The sequence below is a fragment of the Onychomys torridus genome, chromosome 11 (assembly GCF_903995425.1).
Source record: "Onychomys torridus chromosome 11, mOncTor1.1, whole genome shotgun sequence".
Taxonomy (NCBI): Eukaryota; Metazoa; Chordata; class Mammalia; order Rodentia; family Cricetidae; genus Onychomys; species Onychomys torridus.
In genome coordinates, this window is record NC_050453.1 from 22,331,027 (window position 1) to 22,352,206 (window position 21,180).

Sequence of the window (21,180 nt, forward strand, 5' to 3'; positions counted from 1 at the left end):
GTCAGTGAAAAGAGCAAGAACATAACGGTAGACTGTACGATCAAAAGAGGAAGTCTTTGATTTCCTGGTTCCTCACCAATTGTAAGGCACTGACTGGTCCCAGCACTGGTCCAAGGGTTTCATTTCTGCAGTCTATGGTGGTTTCTGATACATAAGCTACTCACTCTCATGTGGATGTTAAAATAACTTTTTTGTACAAATGAGATTTTTTACACAGTTTTCAAATTTTAAAAGTTTATATATTCATGCTTTTCCCAAAAGCTTGTTATTTTTTAAATTATTATTGTCATTTTTGTCTGATTGATGTATCTTACGTGTTTGTTTTGTTTTGTTTTTGTAAGAAAGGGAACCTCGGCCTGTGACTTGTTCCCTCCTTACTCCAGAAGTGAAGTTGATTTTTTTTTTTTTTTTTAAGTAATTCCTAAAGGTCAAAATTAAAGCTTTCACCCCACTTGTGCTTGGGACATAGTAATTACTCCTCTGGAGAAACTGATTCAGCCAACCAGGGCTGCATCTAATGTATCAGCTAGCTTGTTTATTTCAATTTCTGGGTGAGAACATCAGAAAATGGTGAAGCTGGGGAGCCTGTTGACAGCGTATCCATGAGTTCTGGTCCCCTCACCTTTTAGAACATGCCTCTCCAGCCTGTTTTCTCACATACCCTTTTGTCATAGTGTGTAGCAGGAATCTTAACAGGTCTTATTAATAAAATCAAACCTGAAGCCAGGTATTGGGGTGAATGCTGGAAGATCAGAGAAGCGGAACAAGCCAGTTTCCTCACCTCACACTCCTCCAGAGCCCTAAAAGCTTAACCAGCCAAAACCACATTTCTTAAACAAAGTGCTTAACTAGCCAAATCTTCTAGTTTCTGGTCTTCACGCCTTATATATCTTTCTACTTTCTGCCGTCACTCCCTGGGATTAAAGGCTGGATTTCTGGGATTAAAGCCCTGTGTCACCAAGCCTAGCTGTTTCTAAAGTGGCCTTGAATTCAGAGATCTGGCTAGCTCTGCCTTTCCAAGTGCTGGGATTAAAGGCGTGCACCACCACCGCCCAACTTCTGCCATGACTTGCTCTGACCCATTTTCTAGCCACCATTTTTGGCTTTGTTCTAGTGGCTGTCTGTTCTCTGACCCCAGATAAATTTATTAGGGTGCACAATATTGTGGGGGAACACAATACCACCACAATAGTGTGTGGCATGGCAGTCCCTAGTTACTATGATCCTTCACATATGAGCATTTTGTGTGTATTTTCTGTCTGGCTTGAATGTCCATTCCCCAGTTTGCATGAGCCTGTTTCAAACAATGAATAAGATTATCTTAACGTGTCGCCAGGTTACTAGCCTGGATTATCTTAACGTGTCGCCAGGTTACTAGGCTGGCTTCCGAGGGTACACTCTCTGTGAAGTTTAAGTCTTCCTTCTCCAGGCTGTTTGGATTTTCTCTGTTCAGAGATTGGCTCTGAGAAGAAGGGACTCTGCCAAGGAGATCCCTGGACCCGCCACACAGGGACTGTTCACTTCTCTGTTTGCTTTCTGTATGCCAGCTCCAAAAGACAAGAGAAACGGGCTGTCCCTCTGTGAAAAAATGGACTCCAGGTGGTTCTCCCAGGCAGGCCCTCACCTTATGGCAGCACCTCCTATGACAGGCATGGAAAGTGTCAGGAGTTGGGGGCTACAGACCTTTTTTTGAAGACAGGACTATTTGGTACCTAAGGGAGGCCCAGTCTCTGTAAGAGCTCCAGGAGGTATACCTTTCGAGTATGTGTTCTTTGTGGAACTGAACTGAGGCTCATTGGATGTTGGGAAAACACAGGATCCCAGGCCAGGGGAAAGTGCCAGAGTAAAATCTAGGTCTCCTAAGATCTCACCCAATTCCCTCTTTGGCACATCCTATGTCTCCTCCACCAGGTCATTTATTACTTATACCTGTCCTACTGATTAAGTGGCTTCTCTTGCACCCCCTTCTCCCTGAATGTGCTGGTTACCTAAGTAAAACACGCTAGGTCGAATTTGGGGAAAACGGTATGATAGGCACATCAGACCTAGAGCTATGGAAAGAGCAAGAGGAAGGAGCCCTCCATGGGCCAAATATTCCAATCAAAATACCTAAAACAGAAATCTGTTTTTAAAAAACAAACAAACAGGAAGGTCAACAAAATCAGCTTCTTTGTGTAACCTCTGACTGTCCTGGAACTTGATTCGTAGACCGGGCTGGCCTCGAACTCAAAGATCCACCTGCCTCTACCTCCCAAGTGCTGGTATTAAAGGCATGTGCCACCACACCTAACTAAACAATGTCAACCTTAAACAAAAGTCAAGGGTACATGATCTTAGTAATTGATCCTATGAGGCAAGCAGCAGGACTCAGAGCAGGGTATCAGGGAGACGCAGAGGCCACTAATCTCAACTATAACCCAGGGAAGGACTGAGCAGGGGTCTCTGCCACCTCCTTGTGGGGCAGCTTCTATGTAGACTTGGTACACTGGGTAGAAGAGTTATGTAAAGTTATCTGTTAGAATAAGGACAGGGGTAGGAGAGCAAGGAGTCTTAGACATAACAGTTATGAACTAAATGAACTGCTGTCACAAATCTAGTTAGGTGAGAAAGCCTTTCGTGTAGTTTATTGTAAGACTTAGGTTGGTGCAGAATGGGATGCCTGTAGTAAAAACAAACACTTCACTCTAATGGGGTCTTCAGACTCATTTTCCTGCCCAAAGGCAAGCCTGAGAAGGGATGTGGGCTTCAGTGAAGACACCTGGACAGGTGGGGAAAGTGGGCAACAGGTTTTCCCTGGGCTGCCCTGCACCACCAGAAGTGTCCATCAAGCACAGCTCTTCCAGAAGGTGGGGACTGACTTCACGGCCAGACGGTGTCTCTCGGGGACTATGGCTCTTTCAGGTGTTCAACAGTGATCCTCCCACCTGTCCCCCAGATGACTTCCCTGGAGGCTAAGAGGAAACAAAGCTCAGAACAGGGGTCTCCAGGGGCCGATCAGACTGGACAAGGGCCAGGCTTCCCCTTCTTCCGCAGTTTGATTCTGTTTCTCTTTAGTTTCCTCACCCTCGCCATCTCATAGTTTCTCCGGGCTCGGAAGACACAGAGTCCCACAGCCAGAATTACCAAGAGTAAGAGAAGGAGCAAGCCCTTGGCCAGGAGGCAGAGCCCTGAAGACTTCTGAGAATAGCCGGGATATTCTGGGATAGGAAGAAAGGAAAAGAGTCCATTAAAAGAATGGCAAGTTTAGAGCCGGGCGGCGGCGGCGGCACACGCCTGTAATCCCAGCACTCGGGGGGCAGAGGCAGGCGTGTCTCTGTGAGTTTGAGGCCAGCCTGGGCTACAAAGTGAGTTCCAAGAAAGGCGCAAAGCTACACAGAGAAACCCTGTCTCGAAAATAAATAAATAAATAAACAAACAAACAAATAAATAAATAAACAAAAAAGACTGGTAAGTTTAGAGGGCAGTCATCTATCTAGTTTCATAGAAAGGCTCTCCAGTTAATAACCAGCCCATATCTTCTACCAAATGTCTCTAGAAATACCTATTCTGTGCACAGAACTGGTATCTGGCCCTCAGTCTCAAGCAAAGTACAGAAGAATCCTCTGGAAATCCAGAGCAATTGGCAAAGGCAGGCCCAATCCAGTGGCAAGCCTCTACAGAATAGGGTTATGTTCTAGGGTCCCTGGTATTCTCCTTAAGAGCCTCAGGCATGGGAGGAGGTGGTGTCCTGAGACACAGGACTTGCACAAGCTCAGGAATTGTTTCTTGGGTTCTGGTACCTGCACAGAAGGACCCAATGGGGATGAGACGGGAACTGGAGTAGCTGACCGGGTTGCTGACCCTACAAGTATAGGATAGGGCTTTGTCCCCAGGCCTCCAAGATGTACTGATGACAGAGCCTTCATGAGAAGTGTCAGTGCTGCCCTGTGATGAAAGCCAGCTGTAGGTCACATCCATGTCTGCTCTCTCTACAGAGCACATCAGGGATATGTTACAGGCACCTTCCTCAGAAATCTTAACAGTCACAGTGATGTGGGGCCTTGACAGCCGCCCTAAAAGAGAAAAAAACACAGAGACCCACTGAACAGTCTGAAGTTGGGTCTGTTTTCCTAAGTCTCTCAAGCCTTGGGTATTCTTGCCATACTTTACTCTAAACAAACAAACAAACAAATAAATAAATAAATAAATAAGCAAAACCAGATAAAACAACAATATAATTTGTGGTTGCAGGGCCGCAGAGTATCTGCTCAGACAGATGTACACCAGTGGTTCCTTGTTACTTCACCCTTAGTTTATACACCTCCTTCCCCTAGATCCTCTTCTGTCTCACTGATTGAACAAAACATTACCACCCTCCCAGACATTTACATTTTAATCGTCTCTCCAAGATCCTAAGCAGATTCAATGTGGCAGGTAGAGAGAAGAAATGTTGGTCCAGGTGGGGGAGGAAATGATTAGTAACCCTCAAATCACACAGGGGAATAAAGGGCTCAAGGGCTATTTATCTAGAGGATGCAGTCTCCTGGGTGAGAAAAGGGCCCTTGGATTCCCTATTCCCGGTCCTCATCTCTCCCACTGCTTTGGGAATTTCTGTGGAAGCAGCCTCAGTCCTAATGCCTCCTTGTTCTAGCCCCCTCTCCCTGGGGCTGAACCTCGGACACCGGAACAGAGCACACTAGAGGCAGCCTGGCTTCCAGTTCCTGCCTCTTAAAGCTTACCTCAGCTCCCGAGCATCCATGCCCACCTCAGGAAAACCAGAATAATAGGAGTCTAAACTCACGGTAGACACGGAGATCGTAAGACTTCATAATAGAGAGCTGGGATGTCTTCAAGCTGACTTTGGCTTGGTAAAGGCCAGAGTCCTCCCGGGTCAGATTGCAGATAGACAGAGAGTAGCTGGACTCTGGGATGCCCACCCGACCCTGGTAGCGAGGATCCATCACAGTGATGTTGGCTGGCTGTCCCTCTTCCCCTGGTGCCACTACAGCGAGGCTTTTTTGAGAGAACCAGATGATGTCCTTAACCTCTTCGTTGGATGGTATTTCCAGAGGGAGGTTGATAGACTCTTGAAGGACTGCAATCACTTCTTCAGGGTCCTCGTCATCTCCAGAAAACCCTTTGGCTGGAAAGAGATGTGTGTAGGCCAGCTGAGATCTCTGGAAGGCCAAGGCTAGTTAGCATGGTGACTATGGCTCCTCCTCATGGAAGCACCTTCTCTAGCTCTATGCTCAGTGTGATTTCCACTGTATCCCGAGTTGATCAGGGAGGGTCCCCATTTATCGCTTCACCATCCAACATTTTCCTTCTTCTTTGTCCTTCTGGGACTACAACCCCATCCATATCCTCCTCTCCTATCCTGCTCTGAGGCCATACTCCATGCCTTGGAGAGCAGAATGGAAGTTCCTCAAAACTAGCCTGGGAGCCAGGCTACATCACTCCTGGGTACATACTTGGCGCAACTCAGGTCAACATACTGCAGTGATATGGGCACATCCATGTTTATTGTAGAGCAAGTTACAATAGCCAAGCTGTAGAATCAGCCTCGGTGCCCATCAACAGAAGGGTTGACACATTCTCTCTAAAGAAAGGGTCTTGCTAGCCTAAGGCCAGATAGAACAGAGGCATACCAAGATAGTCTTATGCAGCACCAGACAGCCACTCACCTTCCCGAAGCAGCAGAAGGAATGACCAGAGAAGGACCCCCATGTCAGCAGCTCCTGTCTGGGGAAGAGTGACTTGGTCAGCTCCCCAGGTTGTGGAAACACAAGCCGATAAGGGGCTCCTATAAGAGGAATGACTGATTGATATTGACAGGAAGTCGAGAGGGAAATGCTTCTCACTCCAGCTTCCTCTGTCCCCATTAAGCTCCTCCCTGTGGCCCTGGTGGAAAGAAATTTCTCCCCAGCCTAACAGTCAGATGATGTATCCACTGACTCAGATTGCCCATCCCCCAAACTCAGTTCAAATCTCACTTCCTAATAAAGACATTCTACCTCCAACTCTCTGTATGTCCAGATCCCATAGAAATCATATATGCACATACTAGCCTGCTATTGGCCCTCAACAAGCTCTCCCTACCACCTTAGTATTTCCTGTGTTGCTATGATCTTTATCTTCCCTGAGAGTCTATATTTTATTCCCTCTGTATGTTTCGCTGTTCCTGGCCCCTGTTAAATGCACATTCTCGGCATTAGGATACATGAGTGAGGGAAGTCTTTCTGTTCAAAGCTATTTGTATTCCCATTTGTAATGCTATTTGGGGGTGAGGGGTTGATCTCTTTTTTTAAGAAACCGTCTTCCATCCACCTTTCTCTTCTGCTCAAGTGTCTGTAAAACAGTTTATGACCACTCAGTGCTGATTCCATCTGATTCAGCACCCTGCACAGTGAGGGATGCAGACAAGTCCCCAGTGGCCGTCTGGACATTCCAGTCTTCACTGAGGAACAGCTGGGTGGGTCCAGAGGCCACATGCACACCTGCAGGCCAGTCTGCCACCTCCCATCTGAGAGCAGTGGACTCAGGGGCAGGTACAGCCCATTCACTCTGAGTCCTTCTTGGTCACAGCCTGTTTAGCTCACTTGCTCTTCCTTCTCAATCTCTTAGGATCTTGATAGAAGCAGGGATCAGGCATGACCAGATGAGCATCATTGGTGCTCACCAGAGATGATGGTACCACACATGTGCAGAACTTCCCAAGTCAGCATCCACCAAATAGGATTCAGTGAGTGAGCAGCTTTGCTGCTTGGAATGACAATATCAACACTACAGAGGAGATTCTGGGTTACATAGAGCAATGGTAGGCAGGTTGACACAAGACACCCTTGTGAGGGGCTGGTGGTTAGCTCCTGGACTAGTCCCCACCAGAAGACATCCTGAAGTCCTCTTCGACCTGGCTGGTGAAAGTCCTAGGAGTGAGGTGCCAGCATCTGGAGTAGCTCCAGTGGCAGCAGCAACTTCAGCACAGCAGGCTGGCCCAGGGGTTCCTGGAGGAGACGACGCTGACATCTGCAGGGTTCTCAATGGCCGCAATGGCTGGAGCTGTCAACAACAGCTTCCCCCGGGTCCTCCTCACACTTCGGATGTAAATTCCATCACTGTGCCTTTTGCAGATGTACCGTTCCATCTGGAAGTCAAGGTTAGTGCCACCTGAGTGGGTTCCTACTGCAAGGAATTCGAGGACATCCTCCTCCTTCACTTACAGGATCCCAAGGACTCCAGACACTGTGTGAGTTTCCCTTTAAATTGTAATGTGAATTGAGAGAAACATCACATAGACCCCTCCCTAGGCAGCAGTGATAGGCTGATTCTCTTCCAAAATACTGTTTCAGGACAGGCATAATGGAGCACACCTTTTAATACCAACACTCAGAAGGCAGAGGCAGGTGGATTGCTCTGAGTTCCAAGCCACACTGGTCTACATAGTGAAATCCAGGCCAGCCGTAGCTACATACTGAGACCCTGACTCAAAAAGAAAATAACAATAACAGCAACAATAATTTTAAAAAGAGTTTCAGTTAGAATTGTTAATGTCATAGAAAGATTTAAAATCATTCAGTTATCAATGTTGATCAAAGATATAGAGAAAATCAGATTTGAGAAGAGATTGTAGAGAATCAAGGTAAAAAACAAAACAAAACAAAAACATACTCTGGAAAACCCCACACAGCACACTACACGGTGAGAGTGGGCAGAGCCCAGCCAACCACAGGTCAGGGGCAGTCTAACCCCTGGCCCCTCACCAGACTCCAGAGAAACCTCCATCCCACACCATGCGGCACTGGGTGGTTGGCACTATAATGATCTCTTTCTGATGAGAAAGCACGGCCCAGCCCAGCACTAGGGCGACCAGAGTGGGACAGGGAGACGTATACACAAGCCAGGGGCTATCTACTCCAGGCTACAAGAAGAAAACTCCGGCCCACTTGGTGCCTTGCTGCACCAGCCAGATGGACACATTAGGTGTGACCAGAAGTATGGTATGGCATACCTTGGTGGCATGGGCTGGGGAGAGATGCCCTCCCCTCCCCTGCCCCATCCCTACCCATCTACCCCTAAGGCAGGAGGGAGAGTTGACTCTGAGGTAACAAGAGTGGGAGAGCTGTCCCTACCCCAACAAGCTGGGACACTCAGGAGACCCTGCATGCACTTCGCCAAGCCAACTCTGTAAACACGGATGTGAGGGAGCCAGCCCCGAAGTTGTGAACATGGGAGAGCTCTCTCCATTTCGCATCTCTCTTGTGGTGACATGGGCAGGGGGAATGATGCCCTGCGCCTGTGGTCATAAGTGTGGGAGACCCATCCCTGACCCCACCAGCTGCAACGCTCTAGAGAGTAGGCCCTGCACCTTGCCAAGGCAGAACAATAGAGCCAACCTTGTTAGAGCAAGTGTGGGTGAGCCAGCCCCGAAATTGTGAGCGTGGGAGAGCTGTCCCCATGACACACCTGTCTGGTGGTGGCATGAGCAGAGGAGATTTGCCCTCCTCCACCCTGCTCATCAACATCTGGGGCAGCGGGGAGAGCTGGCTCTGTGGTCATAAGTGTGGGAGCGCCCAACCCTGTCAGTGCAGGTGTGGGTGAGCCAGCCCCAAAGTTGTAAGCATGGGAAAGCTGTCCCCATTCCACATCTGGCAGACCAACCCTACAGCTGCCCAGGCCCAGACCCAAGGTTATGACCTGGCCCGCCACATCATCCACCCCGTCTATGATCTGCTGGAGTACATGAAGGGACCTGACCTACAGACCCAAAGCTGCAGGATCCCCACAACACAGGACAACAACAGGATATCCAGGAGGAGCTCTATGATAGTGTAGCAGAAACCAGAGGCCTCGAACCAGACCAATGACTCTTAGCAACGAACACTTGCAAGTAAAGCTGTATGGACAAAGGGGTTCACGACATGACTCACAGTGCCACACTGCAGCTTCCATGATAAGGCTTCCCTCCCCCCGCTTTTTTTTTTTTTATCTTTTTTTACTTTTTCTTTTTCTCTTAAATTTTGTTTTATTTGAGGTATGAGCAGGGGCAGAGGGTGGATGCAAAGGGACAGGGAAATGAATAGGATTAAGATACATGATGTAAAAGACACATAGAATAAGTGAGTAAGTAAGTAAATTAATTAATTGAGAAAAGAAAAGAGAAAAACATAGGCTGGAAAAGGAGCCCCTACATGCACTCTTCGTCATGTGATGGATTAGCTTTACATGCCTACTTGACACAACTTAGAGGAGGGGTGGTCTACACTGAGTTGGCCTGTGGGTGTGTCTCTGAAGCTGATTGACGTGGGAAGATCCCGCCCACTGTAGGCGGCACTATTCCCTATGCAGGGGTTCCTGAGCTGCATAAGAGGTGGGCATAAGCAAAGAAGCAAGTGTGCATGTATTCGTTTCTCTCTGTTCTTGTTACTCTGAAGTGACTGACTGTCTCAGGCTCCTAATACTGTTTTCCCTGCTTTGATGGACTGTAACCTGGAATCATGAGCCAAAATAAACAGTTTTCCTCTAAGCTGCTTTTAGGGTATTTTATCACAATAATAGAAATGAAACTAGAAGTAGAAATGTAAACTAATTGGGTTACTATGGAAATCAGCATGAAGGTTCTTTTAAAATACTGAAAACAGAGCCATCATATGATATAGCTATCATGTGATATACCATTGCTGGGTAGTATACTCAAAGGAATCTAAGTCAGCATACTGCAGTGACCCTGCATGTTCAAGTTTACTGTGCCGGTAGTTACAGCAGCTGTTAATCCACTTAAGTGCCCATCAGCAGGTATGAATGGATAAAGCCGATGTGATGTGTATACACCATAAATATTATTCATCTATAAGCAGTGAAATTATGTCATTTGCAGGAAAGGAAACAGAACCAGACGCAATCATGCTAAACAAAATAATCCATGGGTTGTTGGGTTCTTTTCCCCCTCTCATATGCGGAATCTAGATTTCTGAAACATGACAGTGAAAGGTAGATGATTTAAGAACGGGAGAGGGACTTGAGTGGGGTGCGGAGACCCAGAAACAGTGACAGAGTAAGTACAAAGGGTGTTAGATGCACACGTGAACGCATTACAGGGAAACCCATATGCTGTACAATATACACTCGTTAAGAAGTTAAAAAAGAAAAGATTGGGGCTAGAGAGATGGCTCAGTGGTTAAGAGCACATACTGTTCTTGCAGAGGACCCGAGTTCGAGTCTCAGTGCTCACATCAGACAGGCAGTTCAGAACTGCCTGTAACTCCAGCCTCAAGTGATCTGATACTCCTCCCGCATACACACACACACACACACACACACACACACACACACACACACACACGCACACACACTATAATTTAAAATTTTAAAAATAGTTTAAAAGAAAGAAGAGAAGAAAAAAGAGATAAGCTTTGGCTGTAAGGAGTCAATGGGTTATGTCATATAGTTTCCGTTCCCTGTATTCAAGCTAAGACTGGACAGTCACTGGTTCAGATGGTCTACAGCATCTCTGACACCAGATGGATCATTTAACTGGATAACCTTTAAGTTTCTACCAGTGCTCAATTCAATAAGCCATGACAAGGAAGTAAAAAGGTATTTCACAGTTTTTATTGCTGTGAAGAGACACCATGTCTATGGCAACTCTAATAAAGAAAACATTTACTTAATAAATAAATAAAACATTGGCTCACTTACAGTTTCAGAAGTTTAGTCCTTTATCATCATGACAGGGAGCATGGCAGTGTGCAGATGTGGGGCTGGGTACATTTTGATCAGAAGGCAACAAGAAGTCGACTGATACACTGGGCAGTATCCTAAGCATAGGAAACCTCAAAGCCATCCCCCACAGTGACACACTTCCTCCAACAAGGCCACACCCCCTAATAGTGCCATTCCGTATGAGATTATGGGGGGCCAATTACAGTCAAATTACCACAATAACCAAAAAAATAGAAAGAAAGAAAGAAAGAAAGAAAGAAAGAAAGAAAGAAAGAAAGAAAGAAAGAAAGAAAGAAAGAAAGAAAGATCAAAAGAGCCTCCAACAAGCCAGGCTGAAGTCAGGAGGACTGATGAAAATCTCTCAAAGAGGAAAGATACCGAGGGTAAGACCTCAAGGATGAGGAAGGTCTGCTAAGTGAAGGAGAGAAAGCACTAGTCCTTGTGCTTCAGATTATGAGTGCCAAGCCTCTTTGATCTGGATTTTCCATAAATACGGTCAGGTTTTAACTTGAGTCTGGAATTTTTTTAAAACCAGACTTCCCATCTATTTAAAAAGAAACCAGATCCAGCAACCCTAACTGCTTGATCTGTATCCAAGGGAAATTAAATCAATTATGCTGATGATCTATCTGCAGTCCCATGTGTACTGGAGTATTAATCACAACAGCCAAGAGAAGGAAACAACCCAAGTATCCATCAGTGGATGGATGGATACGGCAAACATGGTACATACACATGATGGGATACTATTTGACCTTAAAAAAAAAAAAATCCATCTTGCTAAGTGGAGCGAGGCAGCCACAGAAAGTCAAATGCCGCATGATCTCACTTGTAGGAGATTGAACCATAGAAGTAGAGAGTAGAGTGGTTGTTTCTAGGGGTTGGTGATAAGGTCAGATTGGGAGACAGTGGTCATGGGACACAAAGTTTCAGATGGACAGAAGGAATAAATTCAACAGATCTCCTGTACAACATGATCTACTGTACATATACAGTTAATATATAGTATTAACTCAGAAATAGCTGATAATAGAGATTTTGTGTTCATGGCACAAAAAATCATTTGAGGCAATTAATACTGTGTTAATTAATTTGATTTAGTCACACACACACACACACACACACACACACACACACACATGCTTCAAAGCAACATGTCATACATTATAAACACATACAAAATTTTAACCAGATTTTTTAAAATGAACTACACAAAATTAAAAATAAAATTAAAGCAAAGATTGAAAAAAAGAAAACAAGGTCACGTGTACAATGCTCAGGGTTTAAAGAGTGCAGCAAGTGCTGGAGTCAAGAATAAAGGAGGCTTCCAGGAGAGAAAATGCCTGTGAAATGCCATGGAGGAGAAGGCAAGACCCAAGTTGGGAGAGTGTGGTACCAGGACGTAGGCATCTTGATCTGCTAACTCAACAGGTGCGCTGGCTCGGTGTTGCCCAGTAGAGGATGCCTCTCTTGGGCAGGGTGTCCCAAGAATTAGGTTTTGTGCAAGAGCGTCAGGTACCAATGCCCACCATGTGTGCAGTCCTTCGCTGGAGCTAGAAATGGTGGAGCCTGGAAGACAGAAACTGGAGCCTGGCAGCTCATAACACTCCTGGCAGATGAAGAAAAGTTTTCTCTTGAAGGGAGAGCAAAAGGCTATCTCCGTTGCTGCTACAGTGAGTGTGCTAATAGCCAGAGATGGCTGTCCTCACATTTATTGAACATGCCCCCATAAATATAAACAGTCCATTACATCTTTGGAAAGAGAAAAATGATTGCTATCTGCATTCCTCACTGAGCTCTTCCAGTCCACTGTGGAGAGAGTCACTCCTCTGCATGATTTTCTTTCTTTCTTTTCTTTTTTCTTTTGTTCTTGTTTTTTGTTTGTTTGTTTATTTTGTTTTGTTTGTTTTGTTTTGGTTTGGTTTGGTTTGGTTTTGGTTTTGGTTTTGGTTTTGGTTTTGGTTTTTTCAAGACAGGGTTTCTCTGTAGTTTTGAAGGCTGTCCTGGAACTCACTTTGTAAACCACGCTGGCCTCGAACTCACAGAGATCCACCTGCCTCTGCCTCCCAAGTGCTGGGATTACAGGTGTGCGCCACCACCGCCAGCTCTGCATGATTTTCAAGGGACTGTTGCTTCAGCTCATGGATTGTGATCCAAATGAAGCTTCCTTGCTTTCTCTCACTGCCCTTTTAGTCTTGTTCACATCTGCAGTCTACTCCTGCCCTGGGTGAGAACTTTGCCCTGGATCATTTCCTGGGTCTCAGCTCAGAAATAAGAAGTTCTTACCCCACGTGATAAATCAAAACTCCAAACCTAACGTGGAGTGAAAAAATCTCTACCATTATCATGGGTACACAATGGAGGAAGGAGGTCCCCATACCACTCACCCTCAGCTCACCACCACCCGCCTTTCCTCCTTTGTGCTCCCAACAATGTCTCCGAGGGCTCATGAGTCCCTCTCCAGACAGACGAGGGAGTGGGGTGACAAACTGTTCTCTGACTGAGTGACTTTGTACTCTGTTTTTCTGTTAAAGCGTTCTGATGGTTAAGGCATCTCTATTCTGGATGGTCCTTCATAATTCCTTCCTTCATCCCTAGGTATCTGGAACATACCTCCCTGCACAACACACACACACACACACACACACACACACACACACACACACACATACACACACACCTTCAAGTGCCCCTGTTATACTGCTCCCTGGGTAACCAAACAGGCTATGTCTCATTGGTTGACTACGGTAAATATTACTTCCATGATAGATTCTAAGATCTACAGTGTAGTATCATGCTTCTAGCTCCCTCGTTGGAGTAAGACCCTAGTCCATAATCAATTTTAATTTTCCTGGGCCTATCTTAGGCTACTGTCCCCTCAGACTATCTTCTACAGGGGACACTTTCCAAACTAACGATTATATCCAAAGATGTTGCTTTCTCAATTGTCCTCTCTCCATGGACGAGGGGTTCTAAGAGCAATGATGCAGGTTCTTCTTAACTTCCACTGTTATTTTGCAAGGGGAGATCTGATCTCTCTCACACTGCCTTTGATCTCCTGGCATCTGTCACATTATCAGCTCAGGGTAGCCAAGCAGGAAAAGATCCACTCCAACATCGTGTTTATACCACACACTTAAGGTTTTCTGTGCTGAGTCTCTTTGGCGCCGGATTTCTATCCTAGACAGTGTTATGACTAAGCCATCCTCCCTGCCTCTCTTGCTGAAGTGTTCATTCTGGGTATATTCTGCTTTTCTGTTGCTTTGATTTTACTGCAGCAAAGAGAGGTTAACTTAACCCAAGCATGCGAGAATCTTAGAAGCAGAGGGTGTGTGTAAACCAGTCAATGGAGTACTGACTGGGTGAGTGCCGCAGCCTCCTTGACCATCCATGAGACAATTCTGAGGCTTGTTCCCAATGATTCTTAAGAGTGATGGAGCCCTCATTGTCCACATCAGCTCACATCTTTGACACACCCTTGACTGGCTTTTCTTTATCTCATTTTTCTCTTTCCTTTTCGGATCACCGCCCCCAGAAACATTTCTTTCACTCAGGTTATTTTTGAAGGCTGTATTTTAGCGGGGAAACAGTACTTCCATAATTTTCTCATCAATATTGCCAAATACTGGACAAGAAGCAACCTTGGGAGGAAGATTTTATCTTGCCTTACAATTCAAGGAGATATAGTTCATCATGGCAAGGAAAACATGACAGTGAGTAGCTCCACAGTAGACCAGGAAGCAGAAAGAGATGAATAGCTTTCTCTTTTTCATTCAGACCAGGACCCCAAGTCAAGTAGGTGATACTGTCCATATGTAGGACAGCTCTTACCTCCTCAGTTAATCTTCTAAAAATGCTCAAAACAGACATGAGCAAAGGTATTCCTTACTATTGCCAATTTGACAATCAAAATCTGCCACCACAACACACTAAGATATTATTATACATGATAATGGACTCAGCCCAATAAAGTTTAGATAGCCTCTCTCTTCCATCTGGATCTTTACAAGCAAATAAGTCCACGAGGAATAAATCTCCCCATTCTAATTCTTATATAAAGCCTTGGGAGGAAGGATCAGTAAAAAGTTGATCTTTCCATCTAGAAAGTTCTTTTTGAGTCAGAAAAATAAGGAACCACATGGCAGAGCCATGGTTCTGGTGGAACTATTAGCAAGTTCCGAGTAACTCCTTCTCCTCTGAAGATGGGACATGTTGGCCCCCATTCATCCTCCATGGTGGGGCTGGCCTGTGCACCCGATAGATGTTGCATCCTTTTTCTTGCTCCATGTTAAAAGTGTCCGTGTTAAAAGGGCGATTTTCTAATTGAACCATGAAGGTGGCTGGAGCCAAACAAAATGATCTTCAGATTGCTGAAGTGCACCCGAAGGGGTCATTGTGAACCAGAGGAGAAGAGAACTTTCCTGCGGAGGGATTAGGATGAGCCATCACAGAGGTGCGGGAGAGGTCAGAGCACACTGAGACACAAAGACCTTCTAGAACAGGGATACCAAAAAGGCAGACAGAAAGGAGGTTAAGCTAAGGTTAAGAGTGGAGAAACAGCTCTACAAGAGAGCCTGAGGGATTCTCTTAAGTTTTCAAGGACTGGATGGATCCCATTGACACTGAAAAGAATTTCAGGACTAAGCAGCATGGTGAGGCTGGAAATGCTGTCAAAGATACTATGATATAGTGATATAGGCTTAGTCATGAAGGTTAAGAGGAAGAGAGGCCGAAAAAGGATGACATACTGAGAGTGAGTTTATGGGCATATGCTTCCTAAAGCAGTGACAGAAAGTTCATGCACGTGTGGTTATGGGTTTCTCCAAGAAGCCTTGTATAGACTTGACCGAGAGCTTATGAGTCATCCCTCTCTCAAACTTACCTTTGATGAGGAAAGGAAATAAGTGAAGAGAAAAGAGAAAGTGTAATGTACCAGGAACGCTTATCAGTGGCCATGGGAGAAAGTTAACTGTACACAAATATTGAGGAAGCAGCCAGGAGGGAGCCATATGAAGATAGAGACAAAGGGCAGCCAGGGAATGGAATAAGGCTTCTCTTCCACCCACTCTTCACCCAGAAGTTTGCAGGGAGATGACATCCAGAGCCCAGGAAAAAGGAACCCATCTCAGATCACAAGATGGCCCTCCCTTAAAATCAGAAAGAGCGGGCAGAGATGTGGAAAGGTTTGCATGTGTCACGAAAGCAAGGGGCCAACCACGGCCTTATTGAGTGGGCAGTGGAATGGACAATGGGGAAAACCATACAGCTGTAACTAAAATGCTCAGCTTCTTCCTTTGCAGAACAGGATTCTCACGTGTGCACTCTAAAGGTGAAAACCAAGTTGATATAACGCCTGAAAATCACTTGGCATCGAGCTTGGCCCATGGTGAGGTCTCAGTGAATGTGAGCTGTAGTGGTTAGTAAAGGCTGGCATTATGAAGACCAGGGGTTCTCATTAGTAAGCAAGTGTCTGTGATTATTGAAAAGAAGATGCTGGAATCTCCAAGATAAGGAAGACAAGCTCAAAGCACCCATCAGCCAGCTTATGGAGCACCGACCCTGGGTTACACAGCTCAGCGCCATGTTTCCTGTGCCAGCAACTTCCTGTTCACCAGACTGACCATTATGCAAACAGTCATGTCATGCCTGAGGCTGTTCCCCCAGCTACGCCTCTGAACAACGAAGTCCTTGTCTCATCCACATCACATATCCCAGAATCCCAAAGTGGCTCCCTCGACTTGTCTATGTCCTCTAATTCCCTTACATTAATTGCTCTTATTAATAAATGGCAGACTTTGTCCCACCTGCTTTGGAGTCACACAGAGAGATGGTTAAAATGCTGTTGGTGCCATTGGCCTTACTTCATACCCACTGAATCAGGATGAAGGTATGGAGGATGGAATTTAGGAACCGCCCCCACCCCACCCCCATCACGCAAGGTCACCAAGTGAGTCTGCTGTAAACTGAAAGGAAAGCTGCAGCCTGCTCTTCAGTTCTGTGAGAGCAGAGAGGAAGCTCCCTAGCCAAGTGATGTCTTTTGTCTCCAGTCACAAAAGGTTTGTTTCCCCTGAGCAAAGCCATGAAACAACACTGTCCGTTTTCTTCTTGGACTGGGCTCCAGGGAGCATGAGAGGGCTCTGCCAGCTTCTAACCTGTTCTCCTGGGCTCTCCATAGAACGGCCTCACATACTGCTGCAGGGCCTGGGTACCAGTCCTGAGAACCCTTCTTTTATCTCTTCACACATGGGGGCTCAGAGGCAGGGTTTGTTGGCAAGTAGGTTGCTTCAGAGAACATAAATGTATTTTTTTTTTAACCTACTTAGCTTGCCCAACCTCTTATCTTACAAATTAAAACCAAATCCATAAGTCCAGGATGGAGACAACTTCAAATCTACGAAATATAATGCAAAGCTGGGACTAAAATCAGGGTGGGCTTTTTTTAAAGTGATTTGTTGTATTATTTTTTTCTTTTTAAAAAATTGTTTTGCTTAGCATACAAAGTAACGGCTTTCTTCATATCATCTCACTACATATGAGCCATTATACTTTGTTCTCAGTGGTTTCTCCTTCTTAACTTCCTTCTCCCACTGGTTTCTCCCCTAAATAATCCCCCACTTCGCTTTCCAACTACCTAAATCCATTACTCTATTTCCCACCTCACTTAAAATCCCTTCCTCCTCTCTCATGACACCCTTTCCAGTTTTGTGGCGCACATGCACACACATGTGCGCGCACACACAGAAATTTTGAATTTAGGCTCTCCATATGAGAGAAAACATGAAGTGTTTTTTTTATCCTCCTGAGTTTGGCTTATTTTGCTTAACTGTCTCCAACTTTTGTCCACATTTTTGCAAGTGTCACGATTTCCCCTGTTCCTAGTTGTATAAAATTCCACTGCATATGTGTACCACACTCTCTATGCATCCATCTGTTGACGAACAGCTACGCTAGTTCCACTTCCTGGCTGGCCATTGTGAAGAGTGTGCCAGCAAGCATGTATGTGCAAGTATTTCAATGATTTGTAGACTCCAGCTCCTTTGAGTAGACACCTAAGAATGCCAGTATGGTGGTTCTATTTTTAGTTTTTTGAGGAATCATCATACTGATTTCCATAATGGCTGCAACAATTTACATTCTCGTCAGCAGGGAAAAGAGTTCCTCTTCCCCTACAACCTCACCAGCATCTGATGTCATTTGTTTTGATGATTGCCATTCTGATTTGTGTGAGACAAAAAGTCTTCTGGCATCTTGCTGGTGTGATCTTACTTGATTGAATGGTTTTGCTGTATAACAGGGCCAAATCTAGAGATGTTCTGGAACATAGAAAGTACTTAGTAACTGTCATTACTACACTGGTGTCATTATTAATTACTGTATGCAGTCATTTGTTACTATTGATTTGTATTTGAGACCGGAGGTACACACAGCAAGCGTTAGGAAACAGAGAGAGATGAGGAGAGCTGTCTGGCCACCCAGCTTTGCACATGCTGACAGTTTTCTTAGTTAACTCAGTACAGTTCAGGCTCCAAGTGTCTGCGGTAGACTCTGTCACTATCCCAAAATTGATCAGAATCTGTGATCATTCTTCATTTTATCAGAATCGTCATCAACTGACATGAAATCAGCTATTCATCCTGCCAATATTTATTAAGCTTCATTTAAAAGCTGGAAGGTGTAGGATATAGGGGTGAAGAGGAAAACATGGGCCCCTCATTATCACTGAGGTAGAGGTTCGTGAAAGATGAGCAACACTCAGTAAATACCTATCCTTGAACAATAAAGCATTGTGAGGGAAAACCAAGCAAAATTAAGGAGTGGAGAAAAGAGGCAAGACATGCCCTTTGGTTATGGTGTTCGGGTCAGATATGCCAGCTGCAGCTGCCCTAGCCTGACATTTTCTCCCTATACACAGTCAAAGTGGGAAGTTAACACAGAGGGCTGCCTGGGAGCAGGGTACCAAAGCAGCGGTTTTCAACCTGTGGGGCATGACCCCTTTGGGGGCCACATATGAAATATTTACATTATGGTTCATAACAGTAGCAAAATTACACTTATGAAGTAGCAACAAAAATAATTGTATAGTTGGGGGTTACAATATGAAGTATTAAAGGGTCACAGCGTTAAGATGTTTGAGAACCACTGGGCTAAAGAGAAGGAAACAAGCTAAGATTCAACAGCCCAGCAACAGTTGATCATGTTCTGCCCTGAGGTTTCTTCTGTCCTCCATGGCTCTTGAATACCATGGTTTGGCTGTCAGAGGACCCAAACACAACTCAGCTGGTGTGGCCAGGATGTGTCCTGTGATTCTCATTCTGCATATGACCACAGCCCCTGGTCTTAATTTCTTAATAAGCTATAAACCTTCATTTGGTTATTCATTTATTCACATATAATTTCTATGTCTCGTCTTGGATGACCTCAGTCGGGATTTCATACTTTGGTCTGAGAAGGCAACCCTCTCCCATCCCTGCAGCCCACTGCAGTCCTTCTGTTATTACACACAAAATGTCCCATCTCCCTGTCAAGTTCCCCAAAGAGCTTGTCACTTCTGATGGCTTCCTAACGCTCCAGGACAGTCTGTTCTCTGTACATCATTCTTTGGAGAGAGAAGCTGTGTGGGAGCCTGGCCTTGGCTTATTGAGGTGACTTGGAGTCTAGACCAACCATTGTGATTGTGAGGAGGGGTCTCAGAGGTTCCCCTCGTTTCTCTCACTCTATGGAAATATTTAGGAAGTCAGGAAAGCCTTGGGAATTCCCCACTCCACAAAATAGATAGACAAAAAAACAAACAAACAAACAAACAAACAATAAATAAAAATTTAAAGAATCCCCACTAGAACTGCTAGAGGAAGAAGTTAAGGGGCGAAAGGAAAAGTGGAAGGTTTGGGGCACTCAGTAAGCAGGGCAGGAAGGAGTGGAGAAGAGAGCTGTCTGAAGACCGGTGACCCCTGAAGTCCTCGTGAATAACTACACTGGGGTGGTGGAGGGGCAAGCACCTGCCTCCAACCACCTCATTTTTCAAAAGATCACATACATGTAGGCAAAGCACCCATACACATAAGAAATGATAGAAATAACTTAAAAATAAACAAAAGTGGCAAAAGCACATGCAGCCTTCCTTCAGTGGAAATATACATCCCAAGAACCCCAATACAATGAAAACTGGACTGGCCTCGCCCTTTCAGCAGCTCAATTAAATCCCATGGCAGTTACTCAGCCCTAAGGGTCCTATGGACACCCTTGGCTCAGGATTTGGCAGGTGGGACTCCCAGACTTCTACAGAGAATAGTGGATTGCCTTTTATGAAGCCCTCCCTAACTCCACTGAAAATCCTTTAAAATTGTGTTTATCACCCTCGCTATGACTTAGCCCCACAAAAATGCTATACGCCCTCACAGTAATCGGGCCTGCTTTGGCAGCGAGGATCCTCAGAGTTGGAGGAAGGAAGGAGGCCCCCACTGTGAATCATTAACCTGGGAGAGCTGGATGATAAAGAGTGATGAAACCTAAGCCATATCAGGGGAACTGTGCAGACTTGCCCACTAAGAGGTTTTGCTACAAAACTCAGAGCCTATATAAAAGTGTGATAAAGTGGCACTATTCTTTGGAGTCGTAAAAAAAGATATGACCAAGATGCTGTTTGTTAGCTTTAAATGTCCTCTTGAGGGGAAGAAATGTCTCCCACTGGAAGGAACAGCCTTTCTCTGGGCATTCCTGGGCTCTCATGTAGTTCGCCACTCTTTCTCAGTCACTGCTAGGAAGCTCGACCACCTCAGGCTCGGGCAGAGCACTAATGGACGCCGCTGAGACACTGACTTTCCTTCCTCAACTGCAACTGATTTTCCTACTCTTTCTTCAGACCTCACACTCCTAACTAGCTTGTAGTTTAGCTTGTCACGTTATGTAGACTTTGAACAGTGTGTGAGCTTTTGACCAAGTGTACAGTTAGAGGGAATTCAGCCCACAAAATGACTGCCCTCACTCTGACACCAGTTGCCAAGTCTGAGGGACTTTGAAATCCACCCACTGTGGCAGTAATTTGCTAGAAGGACTCACTGAACATACTTGAAACTGTTAGGCCCCTAGCTGTGATTTAGTATAGTGAAGAGGTTCAGATTAAAATCATCCTGGAGAAGAAGCACCTAGGAGTTCAGAGAAGCATGCATGATGTCTCTCATGAGTTAGGACAGCATTTCCCTGTGCATTATGAACATTCACCCAGGCCTTGGAATTTTTATTGGAGCTAGATCACATGCTGCCACCCTCATGGCTAACCTTGAGCCCTTAGCCCGTCCAAAGGTTGGGCCAACACCTTGAATCTGCAGTTCTCTGGAAAAAGAGAGTAGTATAGTTGGCTCTTAGCCTCCATGGCGAATTGCATTGTTTGATTGTCTGGTGACCAACACCCCTAGGCAAATAGACATTCTTATCATACCTGGCATGGAAGGTTCTAGAATTAAATTCCAGTAGCTCAGGGCAAAA

At 45.4% G+C, this 21,180-nt stretch overlaps 1 protein-coding gene and 1 pseudogene across 1 annotated transcript; both read right to left on the reverse strand.

The window, feature by feature from the left end:
* Positions 1–2,826: 2,826 nt before the first annotated feature.
* On the reverse strand, positions 2,827–5,706 carry Slamf9 (SLAM family member 9). The gene is made up of 4 exons (XM_036203092.1): positions 5,664–5,706; positions 4,781–5,122; positions 3,780–4,052; positions 2,827–3,197 (listed from the first exon to the last, which is right to left on the reverse strand). Exons 1-4 carry the CDS (start codon positions 5,704–5,706, stop codon positions 2,995–2,997), a joined length of 861 nt encoding a protein of 286 aa, XP_036058985.1. The 3' UTR covers positions 2,827–2,994.
* A 633-nt stretch (positions 5,707–6,339) lies between these two features.
* Positions 6,340–21,067, reverse strand: LOC118593294 (annotated as a pseudogene).
* Positions 21,068–21,180: the final 113 nt, after the last annotated feature.

Coding starts and splice junctions, on each gene's coding strand:
- Slamf9 (XM_036203092.1), bottom strand. CDS start 5,706: ATGGGGGTCCTTCTCTGGTCATTCCTTCTGCTGCTTCGGGAAG. Junction 5,123..5,663: donor CCTTCTGCTGCTTCGGGAAG/GTGAGTGGCTGT, acceptor ATCTCTTTCCAG/CCAAAGGGTTTTCTGGAGAT. Junction 3,198..3,779: donor CATTGGGTCCTTCTGTGCAG/GTACCAGAACCC, acceptor TTCCTATCCCAG/AATATCCCGGCTATTCTCAG.